The sequence below is a fragment of the Numenius arquata genome, chromosome 12 (assembly GCF_964106895.1).
Source record: "Numenius arquata chromosome 12, bNumArq3.hap1.1, whole genome shotgun sequence".
In the NCBI taxonomy this organism is placed as follows: Eukaryota; Metazoa; Chordata; class Aves; order Charadriiformes; family Scolopacidae; genus Numenius; species Numenius arquata.
In genome coordinates, this window is record NC_133587.1 from 39452314 (window position 1) to 39469061 (window position 16748).

The 16748-nt window shown below is 46.9% G+C and overlaps 1 protein-coding gene across 1 annotated transcript; it reads left to right on the top strand.

Moving 5' to 3' along the window:
* Positions 1-359: 359 nt before the first annotated feature.
* On the top strand, positions 360-16341 carry LOC141471219 (elastase-1-like). The gene is made up of 8 exons (XM_074157639.1): positions 360-447; positions 6655-6758; positions 6900-7009; positions 7969-8100; positions 8769-8905; positions 9054-9199; positions 10340-10489; positions 16180-16341. Exons 1-8 carry the CDS (start codon positions 360-362, stop codon positions 16339-16341), a joined length of 1029 nt encoding a protein of 342 aa, XP_074013740.1.
* Positions 16342-16748: the final 407 nt, after the last annotated feature.

Consider the following 16748-nt stretch of genomic DNA (forward strand, 5'->3'; position numbering starts at 1 on the left):
GTGATCCAAGTGCATGTGCTACTTAAAACAGACTGCCAAGGCCAGAATTAAACTAAAACAATTAGCAAAAGTAAACTGGACGTTGTCAGATGCTGAAGAGTCAAAAAAAAAAATATTTATTTTATTTATTTGTTATTTTTTTAAAAATTATTTATTTTATTATTTCTTTATTTTATTTATTTGTTTATTATGGGTGTTATTTGTTGTTACTCATCTCCCAGTTCATTGATCCTGATGTACTGGTTTAGTCTCCAAATAGAAGGTGTACTGAAGCCGTACCCTGCAGTGCCCAGGACCCGTGCCGGCATCGGGGCTCTGAAAAGCACGGCGACGTGAAGGACTCCTTTTCCATGAGTGCGATGGCTGCGAACTTGTTAGCCCTTGTTTCCCAACCCTGGCCAGAGGGATCCTACCAAGTGTCACCTGCAAACTGCACCAGGATCCAAGGTACGTAAGACCTTATTACCTAGCAAATTCTTGTCCTTGAAGCTCTCTTTTTGGGGGTTTCCTAATACAACGTACACATTAATCCAATTAAAATGTCCAGATAGAAAAAATTTTACCAAAGGTCACATGAACATTATCTTCATGTTTTCTAGGATATCCTGTTTTAACTCTATACCTGTTGTGATATCAGCTCTGAAGCGCTGTTTTAACCTCAGATTAACCTCAAGAAGCTATACTGGCAGCAGTCGACTATTTTTTCTGCATGTCTTGAAGGTTTCAGACTTGCTTTCAGTTACCTAAATGGTAGGAGATATGTGGAGGTGATAGAAGTTTTTGATGATGTAACTCATTCACAAAACTTTGAATTACACCATGACAAAAAGAGTTTTAATTTTCTTATTAACTGTTGGGTTTTTTTTAAACCAGATTTTGACACTCTCTCAAAAGTTATCCACGGATTCCCAAAGACTTGAGAAAAGACACAAGCAGCAATTAAACGCTAGAAATAAGGTCTTAATACAAAATGTTTAGCTATTAGAGATGTCAGTAAACACTAGAAATAAAAAAAAGTCAAATAAATATGTATTTTAGACTTTCTAATTAACATAAAGTTAAGGTTTTCAATTTTTTAGAAGAATCGCATGCAAAGACAACTGTTTCAGAAAAGAATAAGATGCCTCAGGCATGAACAATAAAGTCTGTGTGTGTTCAGCAAGGGAGGGCTTTAGATTCACCAACAAGGGACATCGCATTTATCATTGCTGTATTCTGAAGATGATTCAATTTAAAAGACAGTAAATATCAGACCCTCTGTCTTGAAGCCAGTTATATTATTTCCTCAGACTGAAAGAACCCTAATGTGGCAGTAAATTGGATTTATCAATTTTAAACATCCTTTACCTGCCCCGGATGGTGCAGAAAGTTTTTAAATAAAACCAGTAAGACCATCATGTGCAGTAGTCTCTCTTAAGGATGTTATAAGACCTGCCGTCTCCAGCAGCCTCTGGGACCTGGGATTTCTCCTGCCCAGGAGATTCTCACCGGGCCCTCGTACCTGCTCGATGATCCCCTCCTTATCAGCTCGAGGCTTCATCCCGAAACAACAGAAAGAAGAAGAAAAAGCAAAGTCATTTGCCCCTTTATCCTCATGTATTGATGATTAAGGCCATTGTAGTATATTTATTAAGAACTGTACATTATATCAAGGTTCTGACAGTGTTTTCGGGATAGTGTATCCATAGACTTTTTTACTTATGTAACAAAAGAATTTCTGCTCATGTTGTCCTAACTTGGTGCCAAATGATGATAAGCTGGGAATATTTATGGATTTATTAGTGTAATGATCAACTCAAACTCAGGTATGGAAGAGGAGAAATATAGACAAGAAATAATGAAAAATTGAATACTCTGTGTGCACTGGAAGGAATCTTCTCTACTTATTACATTTAGAACCATCTCTGTTGAGAAGAGGAGCATGTGCTTTACATTAGCACATACTTAAGTTAACAATGTGCTTAATACTATCCTGAATAGACACGTTATGTTGAATGGCTGCTATAAAGAAGAAAGGAAACCTTGGCATTTGCACTGCAAAAATAAATCTGAGGCTTTTGTTTCTAGAGATGTAGTCAATAAGTAAAGATATACGTAGGACTGAACTGTGTCATGCCAAAATCTGTCTAGCCAATATCCTAGTGACAATGGGTGACAGCAGATGCTTAGGGAAAGCGTGTGAGAGCAGAGCAGGCACAGAGCTGCACAATAAACATGCACAGTAAACCCTCCCAGTGCGTGGAAGTGACTTTGTGCTGTGGGACCTCCCTGAAAGATGACTATATCCTCAACTTCGTGCTCGGTAGCTCCTAATGGATCTCATCAAGTTCACCTAAATCTCCTTACTTGCTTTTGCAGTCCTGGAATCTTTCCCCACCATCCATCCTATCCCTCACAACCTTCCTTTATCGTTCCATCGCTCCTAAAATAATCTGCTCACCCAGAAAATGCTGCTGTCATCAAAATATTTAATTCTGATGGTCTGAGAACAAGGACAAAAAGACTATATACTAATTAACTAAACAGTGCTAGATCACTAATTAACAATACTAGAGCACCAATTAACTAAACGGTGCTAAAGCACCAACTCAGACATTATCTTTCTTTTTCTGTACAGTTAAATGTTAGCACAGTCCAGCATATTACTGGTTTGCTCCAGCCCATGCTCCCCATAGCACAGGCTAGAAAGTTAATGTGGACAAGAGTCCGTGCTCCGTAGCCATCGAGGATGAGACCTCTCTGGTTTAGAGTATAAATGAGTTTTGCCATATGGACACAGGCAGGGCCACTTGAGGTGGCTTTGTGGTGGGAAAGGTGTCCCGTTTTGTTTACTGATAAAGACTTGGAGCCCAGAAGTTCTTTTTTGCCTACACTTGTGAGAAATGCTGAGATGGCTCTGGCTTGAGATGGTCCTTCAGAGAGGAGGAGTCCTGGACTCCAGTTCCTGGACTGTGCATGTTCTGAAACAGCTTTCATAGCCCCTGGAGGATTATGGGCCTCTGACATTTAGCAGTGGGTGAGTTGTTGTGTTTTGGATGGCAGCTCTAGACTTCTCAAGCCAAGCTTCATACTGGGACCTCAGTGGTAATGCTGCAATACCAAAAACTAATCAGCTTTCTTATTGCCATTAATGCCAATCTCCACGTTTTCCATGTCCTTTCCTTACAATTTAAGTTCTTATTCATAAATTCAAGTTTTTTTCACCCTGGCAAGTGCTGGTACATGGAACAGCTTCCCAGCCCCAGTGGCTGAACTCCCCTCTCTCCATTCACTCATGTCCCATAGGTTCACCTCTTCCACAAACCACATACATAGAGCCCAGAGCAAAGCACAGACAGTCCCTCAGGAGCTTTATGCCTAAACAATGTCTGAAGTGGAGGAATTCTGAAAACAGCTGTAATTCATCATCCTCAGTGTTACTTATTTCTCCTTTGAGGCATTACAACACAGCCCAACATCAAAGCCACTCAGCTGCAAAGCGAGAATGATACCATGCACGTTGCTGTAGAGTACAGATTATGGACAAACAATTACTCAAGTTAAATGGCACGACGTCCAAAAGGAGAGTAAACAAACAACAATGTTCTTCAACAGAATTGCATGTAAGGAGCACATAAAGACTTTGGCAAAATAAATTAGCAATAGAAAAATGAGTGAGTTTGCCAGGTCTAACAAGGATGATGAATGTAGTGAAAGTGAATGAAGAGACTGTTTGGCCAGGAGGCCACTTTCTGACCTCCTAGCCAAAACTAACTGGAAGCTAAAAATGATCTATGATGTAAGAGGGAAAAAGTGTTCAATGACTTTAAAGAAGGTCTCAGTGCTGAAATATCACACTGAACTTTTTATGGATTCCAGTAAAATAGAAAGGATTTGTTAAAGAGGACTAATGGGATGATATGGAAAAGGTCCTGGTCCTACTGTATCCATGCCATGGACAGTGGACCCCATTAGCACACCTGGGTGGATAAGCCTTGCTATCTTCTCCAGTATGTTTCCTTAACTCTTCCTTTTTCACTTGACAGGTGGTCTCCGGCTGCAGTTGAAGCTGAGAGTATTGCTGCCCACCCGTTGATGGCCTGTGTGTCCCAAGGGGATTTCCCCTGATCATGGAAACAAGTCTCTGGGTTTCCACCAGCCATAGGCATTTCTTGTTTTCTTTGTCACTAGATATGCAGAGCAGGGCTGTATTTTACATTTAACTGAAGAACCTGTGCATCTGCTATGCTCCCAGAGAGATGCCTTAAACCATTAAATGGATATAAATCATCATGCTCCACAAGCATAAAATAGTTAGGGGACTGTGGTGGATGGGGATACTCTTTCCCGTCGAAGAAAGTTATCCATTACAAAAGCTTCTACATTTTCTTCTGAAGTGCTATATCAAGGCCACCGTCAAAGATGGGATGTGGGTCTTGGCAATATTGCCTGGTGCCTCCCCTACCTATTGCCTGTCCCAAGCCTCTGGAAAGAACGTGGCAGAAGAGAATCATGGAGTGGTTTGGGATGGAAGGGACCTTTAAAGGCCATTTAGTCCAAACTCCCCTGCAATGAGCAGGAACATCTTCAACTAGATCAGGTTGCTCAGATCCCAGTCCAACTTGACCTTGAATGTTTCCAGGGATGGGGCATCTACCAGCTCTCTGGGCAACCTGGGCCAGTGTTTCACCGCACTTATGGGAGGTGGTTGGGACCTGGGAGTCCTGGTGGACACCAAGTTGAACATGGGCCAGCAGTGTGCCCTTGCTGCAAAGAAGGCAAATAGTATCCGGGGCTGCATCAGGCAAAGTATTACCAGCAGGTCAAGGGAGGTGATCCTTCCCCTCTACTCAGCGCTGGTGGGGCCACATCTGGAACACTGGGTCCAGTTCTGGGCTCACCAGTACAAGAGACACATGGACATACTGGAGAGAGTCCAGCAAAAGGCCACAAAGGTGATGAAGGAAGTGGAGCACCTCTCCCGTGAGGAAAGGCTGAGAGAGCTGGGACTGTTCAGTCTGGAGAAGAGAAGGCTCAGGGGGATCTTGTCAATCTATATAAATACCTGAAGGGAGGGTGCACAGAGGATGGAGCCAGTTTCTCATCAGTGGTGCCCAGTGACAGGACTAGAGGCCATGGGCACAAACTGAAACACAGGAGGTTCCGTCTGAACATCAGGAAACACTTTTCCACTGTGGGGGTGGCAAAGTGGTGGCACAGGTTGCCCAGGGAGGTTGTGGAGTCTCCATCCTCGGAGATATTCAAAAGCTGTCTGGAAATGGTCTTGGGCAACCAGCTATCAGTGGCCCTGCTTGAGCAGGGGTGCTGGACCAGATGACCTCCAGATCTCCAACCTCAACCATTCTGTGACTGTGGGACCTTTTCCATCCCCCAGAGACAGCCCAGGTCTCTTCCAGCTGCAGCATCCCACTTGGACACAGCCCAGCTCCCTTCCTCCTCTCCTGCTGCTGAGAGCCAGCATTTTGGGGCAGGCAGAGGAAAACTCACTCAGCAGGGAGGAGGGCATAGAAAATGATCCTAAAAAAGGACCAGTGTGTCCAACCAAGGTCAGTTTGACATGTCCAGCCGAGGTTGAACCACTCTCAGTGGTTACACTTCTTCCTGTTTGCTGTTGTTCTTTTTATCTAGTTGACAAAAAGCAGTTCCCGTTACATGGAGTAGCAGAGAGCTGCCCTGACGGATAAATTCCTTGCAAGGGAATACAACGTGTGCTTCAGCAATTACTACTCTGAAGTGTTGGCTTCTTCAGCCTGGGTTTGAGCTGTTTTGTGTTTGACTTGATCTGAGAGCGCTCCAAATTAATCGTTTTGGGGTTTTTTTTCTGCTTCAGGGCCCTGTGGGAACTCTGCAGCGCAGAGGTGTTTGTGTAACCTTGGGCTCTACCTTGAACAGGCCGCTGTTCCCCCTTTTTTTTTCCACCCTGATATCTTTTTTCCATCAGTTTAATGAGTTATGAGTAGAGATAAACTGTATTAATCACAAACTGTGACACGGCTTCTTATCAGGTATTTCAGTATAAAAAGAATTTTTCTTGGAAAAAAGCTACCACTTCATTAAAGATGCTCCAGTATCTGGTTCTTCTTAGTTGCCTGAGTAAGTTGCAACTGAAGTATTTGAGCTGGGAAAGGGTGAACTTCTCAACCTCTAAATGGTGCAGATTAGAGGATATACTTTTTTTTGCTGCAGTGACTGCGTTAGGGCAAAGCCTAATGTGGACACAACTATTCTGGCTGGGAGGATTTTTCTGTATTGAGGGAACAAGATGTCCATGAGAAAGACCTGGTGGTGCTTCCGAGGGAGGGGAGGGGAAACCTACACCCTGAAAAAAAGGGGATTTAGGTTGGTGCACAACCACCTGGCAGTTACGGTGGGGCTGTAGGGAAACAGAAATCAATTTATGTGAGAGCTTTGCACCTTGAATACCTGTTTATGGCATTTTTCAACCAGCGAGGCTTTAAAGACAGCCTCCAGGATGGAGAACGATCGCAGTGTCCCCATGTGCAAGTCTCAATCCCTTGATCTTTCAGACTTCCTTGGCTGCCTGCCCTGCGCAGCACAAGTTTGTCCCCGGCAGTAACCCGCGATGAGTGATGCTCGTTAGGAATCCACATCACAAATTGCACTCCTTTATTTTTTTCTTGTGTGTGTGGTCAGGGGCAATCTCTGGAAGTCCCCTCAGGGATGATCTCCAGACGGATGGCCCGACAGGGCGAGTAATTGGAGGCCACGAGGCCCAACCGAACAGCTGGAAGTGGCAGGTAATGCTGATGTAATGAAAAAAGCCTTAGGCTTGAAAAAACGGTGAGAAGAGGGCAGCTTCCACTGTCCAAAGCCACACACAGCGTTTCTGCGGAGGCACGGCAAGGCTTGGGTGTAAAATATGTTGCCGTTTGATGCAGGTATCGCTTCAGATTGCCTACGCTGACTACCCGGGCTACTACTCCCACATCTGCGGTGGAACCCTTATCAGCAGCAAATGGGTCATGACTGCAGCCCATTGCCTCAGCACGTGAGTAGGATAAAAAGCGTTAAAACTCTTCTTCTGCTCCTCATTCTTGCTGCAGATGGGAGCCGGACCCTTCTCACCCTCCGAGCTCCCCACCGGTGCCCTTCCTTGCCCAGCTGGACATCTCGCGGTGCACTTAGTCAGGGGAACCGGAAAGCTCTGTTCGCTTTAGCCTTGATTTTGTGCATTAATTGCTGACTTCCTGGGAATGGAAATCAAGCTGATTGCCGATTTGCATAAGAGGAGGTGCATTTGCATGAATGTGAGCATTTCGGGTGGGTTTGCATCCTGGGAAAGCTGCGCAGAGATGGAGAGATGGAACGAGAGGCGTGTTTGGTAGCTCACAGGCCGTGTAGTACCATCTGCTCTGCGGTGTGTCCAACACGCACCGCCTGAACGATACAGCGTGACACCCAGGAGCGAACACTCCTCTTTGATTACTCATGCCTTCAGCGAATGCGCTCACAACAAAGTGTAACAAGCTGATCCTTCACCCTCTGTTTCAGATGGATGCAGAGATGCAAAATGAACGTTCTTGTTCGAGACCGAGCTCAGCACTCTATTAGCTGATGCTGCACCTTCACTTGCTTCGCCGGCAAACTGCAGGCAGCATTTGCCACATTCATAAGCCCATTTCGCTACAGTCCATTGAAAATCCTCTGGTGGAAGGTGCTTTAGAAGTGATTACATTGGTGGAAAGTCTCAGTGGTGCAGTGGTCCAATTTAAGCGTTGGAATGGGCTGCCCAGGGAAGTGGTTGAGGCACCATCCCTGGAGGCATTTAAAAGACGGGTTGACATAGTGCTTAGAAGACGTGGCTTAGTGATGGTTTTTTATCAGTTTCATGGCTGGACTAGATGATCTTAAAGATCCCTTCCAAACTAGACAATTCTATCATTCTATGGTTCTAAGGTAGCAGTGGGGAATAGTGTTGACATTAATTATTCCGTCACTTGTTTTCAGGCCACCGGGAGCAACCTACCGAGTGGCTCTGGGTGAGCACAATCTCTTGGAGGTGGATGGCACCGAGTACTATATTGGTGTGGACAGAATCTTCATTCATAATGGCTGGAATCCCTATGACATCGCCAATGGGTAATTATTTTGAATATTGTCAGGTGGTTGAATGGTACTTAGCACCCTGTCCCACTAGTGTTTATGTGTATGTTCAGTCCAGTTCCCAGTGAGGCTGGATTTGTGGGAAGCACTGGAAGATGACGCAATGGAGATTTCCCAAATGACCTCCTCTCTTGGAGGAGTTACCCAGTGTCTATGTGGATGACCTTAGTCCTGTTTTGCCCAAGATGGGGGAAAGATGGGCCTCACAGAGGGATCCAGGATGTAGAGCAGAGTCAGGGACTTTTCCAGCAGTCATACCACTGTTTGCGTCTGATGAAGGGAAGCCATCGGGAAAATGCAGAGAGACTATCTTAAATCCCTCCTCAGAGACATGTCTGTCCACCCAGGGACCACTGAAATTTACTCTGAGGTTGGGTACCTCCAAAGGTGTAGGAGGTTTTTGGGGGGTGTTAGCCCTTTATCAGTCTGTATCATGGCCTCTTTGCTCTTAATTGCTCATATTTTCCTGTGGCCTGTGATTAACTATAAGGATTAATTGATGGTGCTTGCAAGGTGCTTGGCTGTCACCATGCCAGAGGCTAGAGACCTGAGTAAGTGATGAAATATGAGTGAGGACGTCAGATCTGATTTACAACTAATTCAGGATTTGTAGTAAAGAGTCTTTTCCCTGTATCCCGTTTCAGCTATGACATTGCCCTGCTGCGCCTCGATTCTCCTGCCTATAGCAATGGGTTCGTTGAGCTGGGAGCGCTTCCACCTGAAGGAGACGTTTTGCCCAATAACTATCCCTGCTACATTACTGGATGGGGGGTGGTTAGTGGTGAGTAAGGGGGGGAAGGAGGACTGTTAAGGGTCCCTCCTGGTTTCAGAGGGACCACCGTGCAGGGGAGGTTGCCCGATGCAGGGTGTGGGCTTCCTTCCTCAACTGCTGGAGCTGCTGGACCAAAATCTCACCTTTTCTCTGTTAGCGGGTGGCAGCAGTGCAGTCAAACTGCAGGAGGTGATGCTGCCGGTGGTCGACCATGAGATCTGCTCCCAGGACGACTGGTGGGGCTCACAAGCAAAAGTCACTATGATCTGTGCAGGTGGAGACGGCGTGAGGTCTGGATGCAGTGTAAGATCTGTTATCATCAGAGGATTTTCAGGCTCCCCTCTTGCTCTTTCCTTCTTATCTGACCTTGCGGTTCCTTCAGTTGGGATCTGTTTTTGCCATTTCTCCACCTTCGATAGCTCTGCTTACATAGACAGCTGACGTTTCTGCAAGTTTTGACTATGTCCAACTGGCACCATCCGGCCCAGGTTAGGTGGAAAAGGAAGATGCTGTGAGGTCCCCTTTCTCCCAGGGGCTCCAGGTGACCCCAGCATCAAGGCAAGGAGGTTTGGGGGGGGAAACCTGTTACCTCTGCCTGTATTCCCTTCACTACAGAGGTGGCTTCTGGTGAAAGCAACCATGCAGAGCCCTTGAAAAAGAGAGGACAAATACATAACATATTTTATTATGTAAATATATAAATATAATATAGAAACACGTAGAAATATGAATAATATAGAAATATATAGAAATAAAACAGGTTATACAATTATACATGGTACAACTAGAGATATGGTATAATCATAGGTCTCTAGATATTTAGTGTATTTTTTGGTGTGGTTTAATTATGGCAGAGCCTTGTCACAAACCCAGTTCTGAGCCAAGCAGGAGCCTTTATTTTTTCATATATTGTAACTCGAGTTGCTTTCTCTTTCACTTCTTTAACTTCCTGGGACCCTTTGAATATACTTATTTGCAAAGAACAAGGGGAGCAGCGTTCCCCTTCTGCCTGGTTCCTTGTAGCTGGAGAGTGCACTGATTTTTTGACAGAGACGCGACGCAGGTGGACCTTCGCTGGTCGGGATTGCATGTGGTGCAACATGCCCTGGACCACTGCAGTCACTGTATTCGCAGTGGGGGTGGGAATTTAGGGTTTCAACCCTTCCTGGTGTGTGTGTGTGTGTGTGTGTGTGTGTGTGTGCGCATGTAGACTGGGATAATAAACAGTGGGTCTGATCTTTGCAGCATCTCGGGAGGCACTGGGTGGTCTCTGCTCCTGTGCTGCTGTGGAGCAATCAGCCTTTTGCAAAGAAAACGGCACAATTTTTTATTTTGATGTTCAGGACAGTGATTAACTAATTGGTCCTCCTTAATCCTGTCCAGTCATTCCTCGATGGCTCAGATAATTTGGCTTAATATGTTCCTCTCCTTCCTCTGATCTAGGGGGACTCTGGGGGCCCTCTAAACTGCTACAAAGACAACCGCTGGCAAGTGCATGGGATTGTGAGTTATGGGCTAGTTCCTTACTGTAACACCTACAAGAAGCCAACGGTCTTCACACGTGTGTCAGCCTACGTGGACTGGATCTACAACGTAAGTTGCTTGGTGCCTGTGAGTGTTCAAGGCCAGGCTGGATGGGGCTTTGAGCAACCTGCTCTAGTGGGAGGTGTCCCTGCGCATGGCAGGGGGGTTGGAACTCGATGATCTTTAAGGTCCTTTCCAACCCAAACTATTCTATCATTCTTTGGTTCTGTGAGGGCAAGGAAGTGCCAGAGGAATTGAATCCTTTAATTTATTAAACCATTAAGAGTTGGACTGGGTCATCTGAGGAGGTCTAAAATCCGGATATTTGGTGCTACTTCTGATGTAGTCGACTAATTGCAAGGAAGGAGCCGCTGCCTTGGAGCTGGAATGCTCCTGGGGACCACAGAAAAAATTCAAGCCAGGCAGGAGCTGGGCTCTGCGTCCAAAAAATGACCCTCACCATTCACCCAGACAAAACCTCACTGCAGGAAACCACAGAAGGAATTAGCTGGCTGGTGAATGGGAACTGCAGGAAACATAAAGCATCTCTACAAGTCCTGCAGTGCTGCACTATGCGCTCTCAGCCTTGCACTTGGGAGCGAGCAACAAGCTCTTTGCTGCCAGAAATAATGTTTGGCGCAAGGAGCAGCTATTTCCCGGGCACAGCGGGGTGGTTTTGTGGAAATGTCGCTGTAAACCATGGGGCCTGCTGGAAAGAAAAGTGGGGAGAGGTGTTTTAAATCACTGCAAGGAAGAGGGAGGCTTCTGTGGTCCATAAACCTACCTTTCGGGGTGGGAAGAGGTTGTTAGAGCAGTCCCTTGGCCCAGCTGGGAACAAGCCCTTCTTCCAAGCACTTCGGTGGGATGGAGACATGCGTTACTCTGGCTCTCTGCTGAATTTAACCTCTTTTTTGGTTCCAGACTATGATGAATAATGGGGGTTTCTAGAGAAGGATCGACTGGTACGTGAAGAATTAGAACAAAGTATGTCTGCTCATTAACCCTCCTCTCATCCCCTCTATGCCTCTTTGGGCTGTTAATAGCAAAGTTTGGCTAAGAGTATAATAAAGGATCAGTGATTTCAACTAGTGACCTGTTGTTGTGTTTGCACAGCCTTAGGAAGGGAAGTGGAAGGGGGGGTGCTGAGCTCTTCTCCCTGGGATCCAGTGATAGGACAAGAGGAAATGGCCTCAAGTTGCACCAGGGGAGGTTTAGGATGGGTATTAGGAAAAATTTCTTCACCAAAAGGGTTATCAAACATGGGAACGGGCTGCCCAGGGAAGTGGTGGAGTCACCACCCCTGGTGTTTAAAAGCCGTGTGGACATGGTGCTGAGGGACATGGTTTAGTGGTGATTTTGGCAGTGTTAGGTTAATGGTTGGACTTGATAATCTCAAAGGTCTTTTCCAACCTTAACGTTTCTATGATTTTATAACGCATGGGAACGGTTCAAAGCTGCACTGGGGGAGGTTTAGACGGGACATTAGGAAGCATTTCTTTACTGAGAGGGTGGTCAAACACTGGAACAGGCTTCCTAGAGAGGTGGTTGATGCCCCAAGCCTGTCAGTGTTTAAGAGACATTTGGACAATGCCCTTAATAACAGGCTTTAACTTTTGGTCAGCCCTGAATTGGTCAGGCAGCTGGACCAGATGATTGTTGAAGGTCTCTTTCAGCTGAAAGTATTCTATTCTATTCTATTCTATTCTATTCTATTCTATTCTATTCTATTCTATTCGCATCAGCCAGCAGAGGTTTTGCCTGCGGAACTGGGTTCTCTTTATATTCCTAAACAAACAGCTTCAATATATTGCTGCTCATACAGAGAGCATCCGCCTCAGGTGTGTTGGAAACTCAACCCATAGAGAGCACGATCCATCTAGCTTACTCTTAAGTTCATTCTGTGCGGGATGATTATTTTTTTAATTAATTTTCTAAGACTCAGTGCATAGGAAAGGGTATTTCTGGAGGGCGCTTTTCTAGTGAGGAAGCAATAAACTCAGTGTAAAACAATCCCCTGTGCAGTTAGACACACGGGGGCCCACAGTCCCACTGGCTGGGCCAGACTATCTGCAGTGTATAACATTCCCAGATAAGAGCCACGTTCCTTTTTATACACACAGCAGGGTCAGTGCAGGGAGGGGAGGAGGAAAAGAGGGAGATGTACGTGCACAGTAAAGCAAGATTTGTCTTCAGATGAACTGCAATGCCATCTTCTTGGAACACTCAGGGAATCTCACAGCCCTCCCTCTCCCCGTTTGCTGTGTATGAGATTAGCATCTCTGAATGAAGGATTTTGATTTAGCTCTTTTTCCATTTTAAACTACCGATGTCCCATCTCCATCTCTCCTCAAGCCTGCACTCACTTAGGGCACAGGAGTATTTTTGCAAAATGCTCTTTTTGGGGGGAGGGAAATGCACATTTCTTCTCTCCAGAAGCCACTAGAGGGCATTGGCAAACCGAAGGAATATCCCACACCGTTATCACCGACTGCTAGAGAAGTTTTGAGGGCCGAGAGTGATAAAATGGCACGCAGGCAGCCTTGCCCTCTGTCCTCCCTGGCTGCTGGCAGGCACACAGATAAGCAATGACACACGGGAGCTGCTTTTCGCCGCCCTTATCCAGAAGTCCGATTCGTGAGCAGATAAATCCTCCCTCGTTAGGGCGAGCACAAATGAAAACCAAACCAGCGGCGCTTGGAAAGGAGTGGAGTCCCAAGCTGTATTTTTAGCCCCCTGCTTGGCTGGGCTGCCCTTGGCAGTGTCTCCTGGGTGCTCTGCAGTTTGGCAATTCTCCTCTTCTGACAAGTTAAAAACCCCCAAATCTCAGCTTATCCTTAATATTACTGATTTTTTTTTTTCCTTGCTCCTTTTAAGAGAGCATGTGTGATTTCTGCTGCAATATGAAGTTCAAATATTTAACTTCTCCTGAAAGAGCCTGGATCGGTTAGGCTCAGTGCTGGAGTAACGTCCCTTAAAAGTTCACTTCGGGGCCAAGTGACAGGAGCACGCTGGCATCTGAGATCTTGGCCTGACTTTATTCAAACATTTCCCTTTTAGTTTCAAAAGGAATTAAAAAGACACAGATCAAAGGCTTTAGGAAATGAGATTTTTAAAGGGAGCCCCTCAAACCCCTTCTAACCATTACTCAGATGGTGAAAAGTGCAGTACAAGCACTTTTTTGTGGTGGTTTTGCAGTGCCTGGGGGGGGGGGTCTGACCCTGTGTGCGTGGGCCGTGGGGGGATCTGGGGATGTCACACAGGGTCCCAAACTCTCACCAGCCTCCATCCCTGGCCTGGGCTGAGCGGAGCTGGGAACCATCATTGATGTTTCTGCTCCCTGGGCCAAAAGCACTCCTGGGACCACATTAGCAATTTAACGAGCGTGCACGTGCCTTGCCACAACCCAAAACGCCACAGCCATCCCCTGTTCGTCCCCTGACATGGTGACAGGCTGTCCCTGCTTCTGCCTGCGGACGTGCAACTCTCCCCTGGTCTCCACAGGGCAGCCGTGACCATCAGCTGCTTGAAACCTCTTGCCACAAGCTGCTCCGAAAGCCGGGCTGGACGTTGCTCCTTTAAATCCTTCCTCCGCCTGAGCGAGACCTGGACCCGTTCCTGCAACAGCCAGGAGGAGAAACATCAGGCTGCACCCGCAGGAGCAGGAGAATCAGGTGCTGGAGACGTGCAGCTCTAATTCAGGGTCATTATCACCTCCTCGGTGCCAAGAGGAGCGTTTCTTTCCGTGTTTCGATGACAGGAACAGCTTGTGCTGCTCAGCCGTGATTTATTGCGCAGGATAAGAGGCAGGCGATAGCCTGGCGGCACATGGACAGGGTGCATGTGCTTCTCCTGTGTTTACCTCTCGCTATCCAAGAGCCTTGCTAGAGCTACTTGTTCCCCAGCGCTGCCCGGAAAAGCTGCGATCCCAGGAGCACACCTCGGGAAGCCTATGGAAAATGCAGGTTTTGCTGTGTGAAGGTACTTGGCGTGCCAGCGATATAATAATCCAATGGCACTGGGAAAACACGGCTGGGCACACTACTATAATGGTCATATACTGTGTTCACATCCCTTTCTCCAAAGCTGGGTGGTGGAGATGCAGCTAAACCAGGGAACAGATCGGATTTTGGAAAACTGGTGCTCCCCACATCTTTATGGGGAGCAGAAAAAGGAGACACCTGTGGCAACAGGAGCCTTATCTCCTGGGGCTGGTCCCACCAGGTGGAGGGTGTAGGACTAGCTACACCACCTTGAGCTGTGTGAGGGAGGTAAGGCTGCAGGTGCTTGAAACACAGTTTGGGGGTGCAAGGATCAAATACAGGGGTCAGTGCCATTAGAGATGTCTGAGAACATCCCGCCCCATCCTGCTGCTGCTTCAGACAGCTCTCCTGAGGTCCCTTGTCATCTCCACTAGCCCCATGGAGATGTCTTCATACAACTGAGCAGCTCTCCTGAGGTCTCTTGTCATCTTCAGCAGCCCCATAGGGATGGCTTCATACACCTGAGCATCTCAGCTGGCCCAAAACACAACAGAGCTGGGGAGCTTTAAAGCCACAGAGAGAGACACTCAGCAATGGGGCCCTCAATCACACCACAGCTGAATAGAGATGTTCTGGTTATGGATGTCTCCTCACTCAAATCCTACCCTGTGACTGCTTCCCTTTATCAGAGCAACTTCCAAAATCTCTGGTCGAATTTGTATCACTCCTTCACCCGACCATTCCCTTCCTCACCTACTTGCAGGCAAAAATGATGGATATTTGGGAGTATGACTACAACGTGCTCTGTTGCCTCCTGACAGCTATTCAGCCGTAATTACCGGAAAGCACTTTGGGATGCCTTGACTATGTAAAGCACTTAAGGACCATTAAGTTCTCATCTCTATTTATTCCAAAGTAGTATCCAAGTATTTATTTCCAGGGAAGTGTAATAGATAATAGTTTCCTACGCAGTGGAGCAGGTTTATGTTGGAGGGAGATCTTTTTATGTTCATCCTGGTGGCAGGGTTCTCCTGGAACTTTTCACCCTGGTGTCTGGCTTATGCGGTCCCCAGGAAATCAGATCCCCAGGCCTTCTTGAGCCTTTCAGCCTCCTTGCCTGGACTGACCTGAAAGTCTTCACAGCCTCCGTGCTCGTGCCAAAATATTTCAGCAGAAATATTTCTGGTGTTTGCAGACATTCCCCCTTTGGTGGGTTTCATGCACCTACCAATGAGATGGAGTCAGGGCATGTCCAGCCACAGGCGTTTTGCTCTCTCACTCAGCTTCCCTGGCCAAAATGTAGGTGCATCATCCATGGGGTGGTTTTTTGAGCATTTACCTTCTGGGGATAGTTTCCTCAAGCTGTGGATGTGTGGGCCAGGCCAGGTGTGGAAACGCAGCCAAGCCCCAGGACATCCCCACCTCTCCTCCAGACCCGAGCAGGACATTTAAGCCTTATTTTATTTTTTGTTAATACGGTATCTCAGTGAGGTTCATGGTGTCTCCGGCCCCATAGAGGAAGACGAGCATTGCCCAAGAGCAACATGGCCAGCCGAGAGGCGAGATGCCAGCAGATGGCAATACTGCCCTTCACTCAGCAGCAGGCTGAGGGGTATGAAACGAGCTGGTGGAAACGTGGGGATTCATCAGCTGGTGGAAACGTGGGGATTCAGCAGCGTTGAAAACTCCTAATGGTCAGAGCTGTGAAGGAGAAAACTTGATTCTCTCTATTAACTGCGTTCCGGAATTCTCACTTCGGCCACGGCTCTGGCAAAACAGGAATTTTTGCTGGTTTATGGAGGGACAACACTGAAACCAGAATACTTCATTCACTACGCTCAGCACCACCCGTTTGCCCGGACGCTGAGGACTCGCAGCTCCTCCAGAGACAGGCGACCACACCTGGTGCAGAAATCCAACGGCTTTTGTTTTGGTGCTTAATTTGGGTTGATCTGGTGGCGAGGATGCTTCTTTACAGCGTGATGAGGATTTCTGTGACGTTGAATATTGTTACCCCAAAGAATAAGGACCAACAGCTGGACTTATTTTTTTCCCCCACCCCACAGCATCGACAGATAAACTGGAACAGTCCATGGGAATGTGGCAACGATTGCCAACTCTGCAGTGCCTTTTTTATGGGAAAGCCAAGCCGATTGCCGGGTTTGGATTAAAACCTCATCACCTGCAGACTTCTCCTCAGGTCCGTGGAAGATGCACGTGCACAGAAAGTGCCTGTTGCGGTGACAGAGGTCTTGAAGCCACGAGGATGCAGAGGCACCACCGAGGTTGCTTCCATTGCCTTTGCAGAAGTCCTGGGGCAACGTCCCTCCCCACCCCTCGGTCCTGCA

Coding starts and splice junctions, on each gene's coding strand:
- LOC141471219 (XM_074157639.1), top strand. CDS start 360: ATGGCTGCGAACTTGTTAGCCCTTGTTTCCCAACCCTGGCCAGAGGGA. Junction 6,759..6,899: donor CGAACAGCTGGAAGTGGCAG/GTAATGCTGATG, acceptor CGTTTGATGCAG/GTATCGCTTCAGATTGCCTA. Junction 10,490..16,179: donor ACGTGGACTGGATCTACAAC/GTAAGTTGCTTG, acceptor CTGGCAAAACAG/GAATTTTTGCTGGTTTATGG.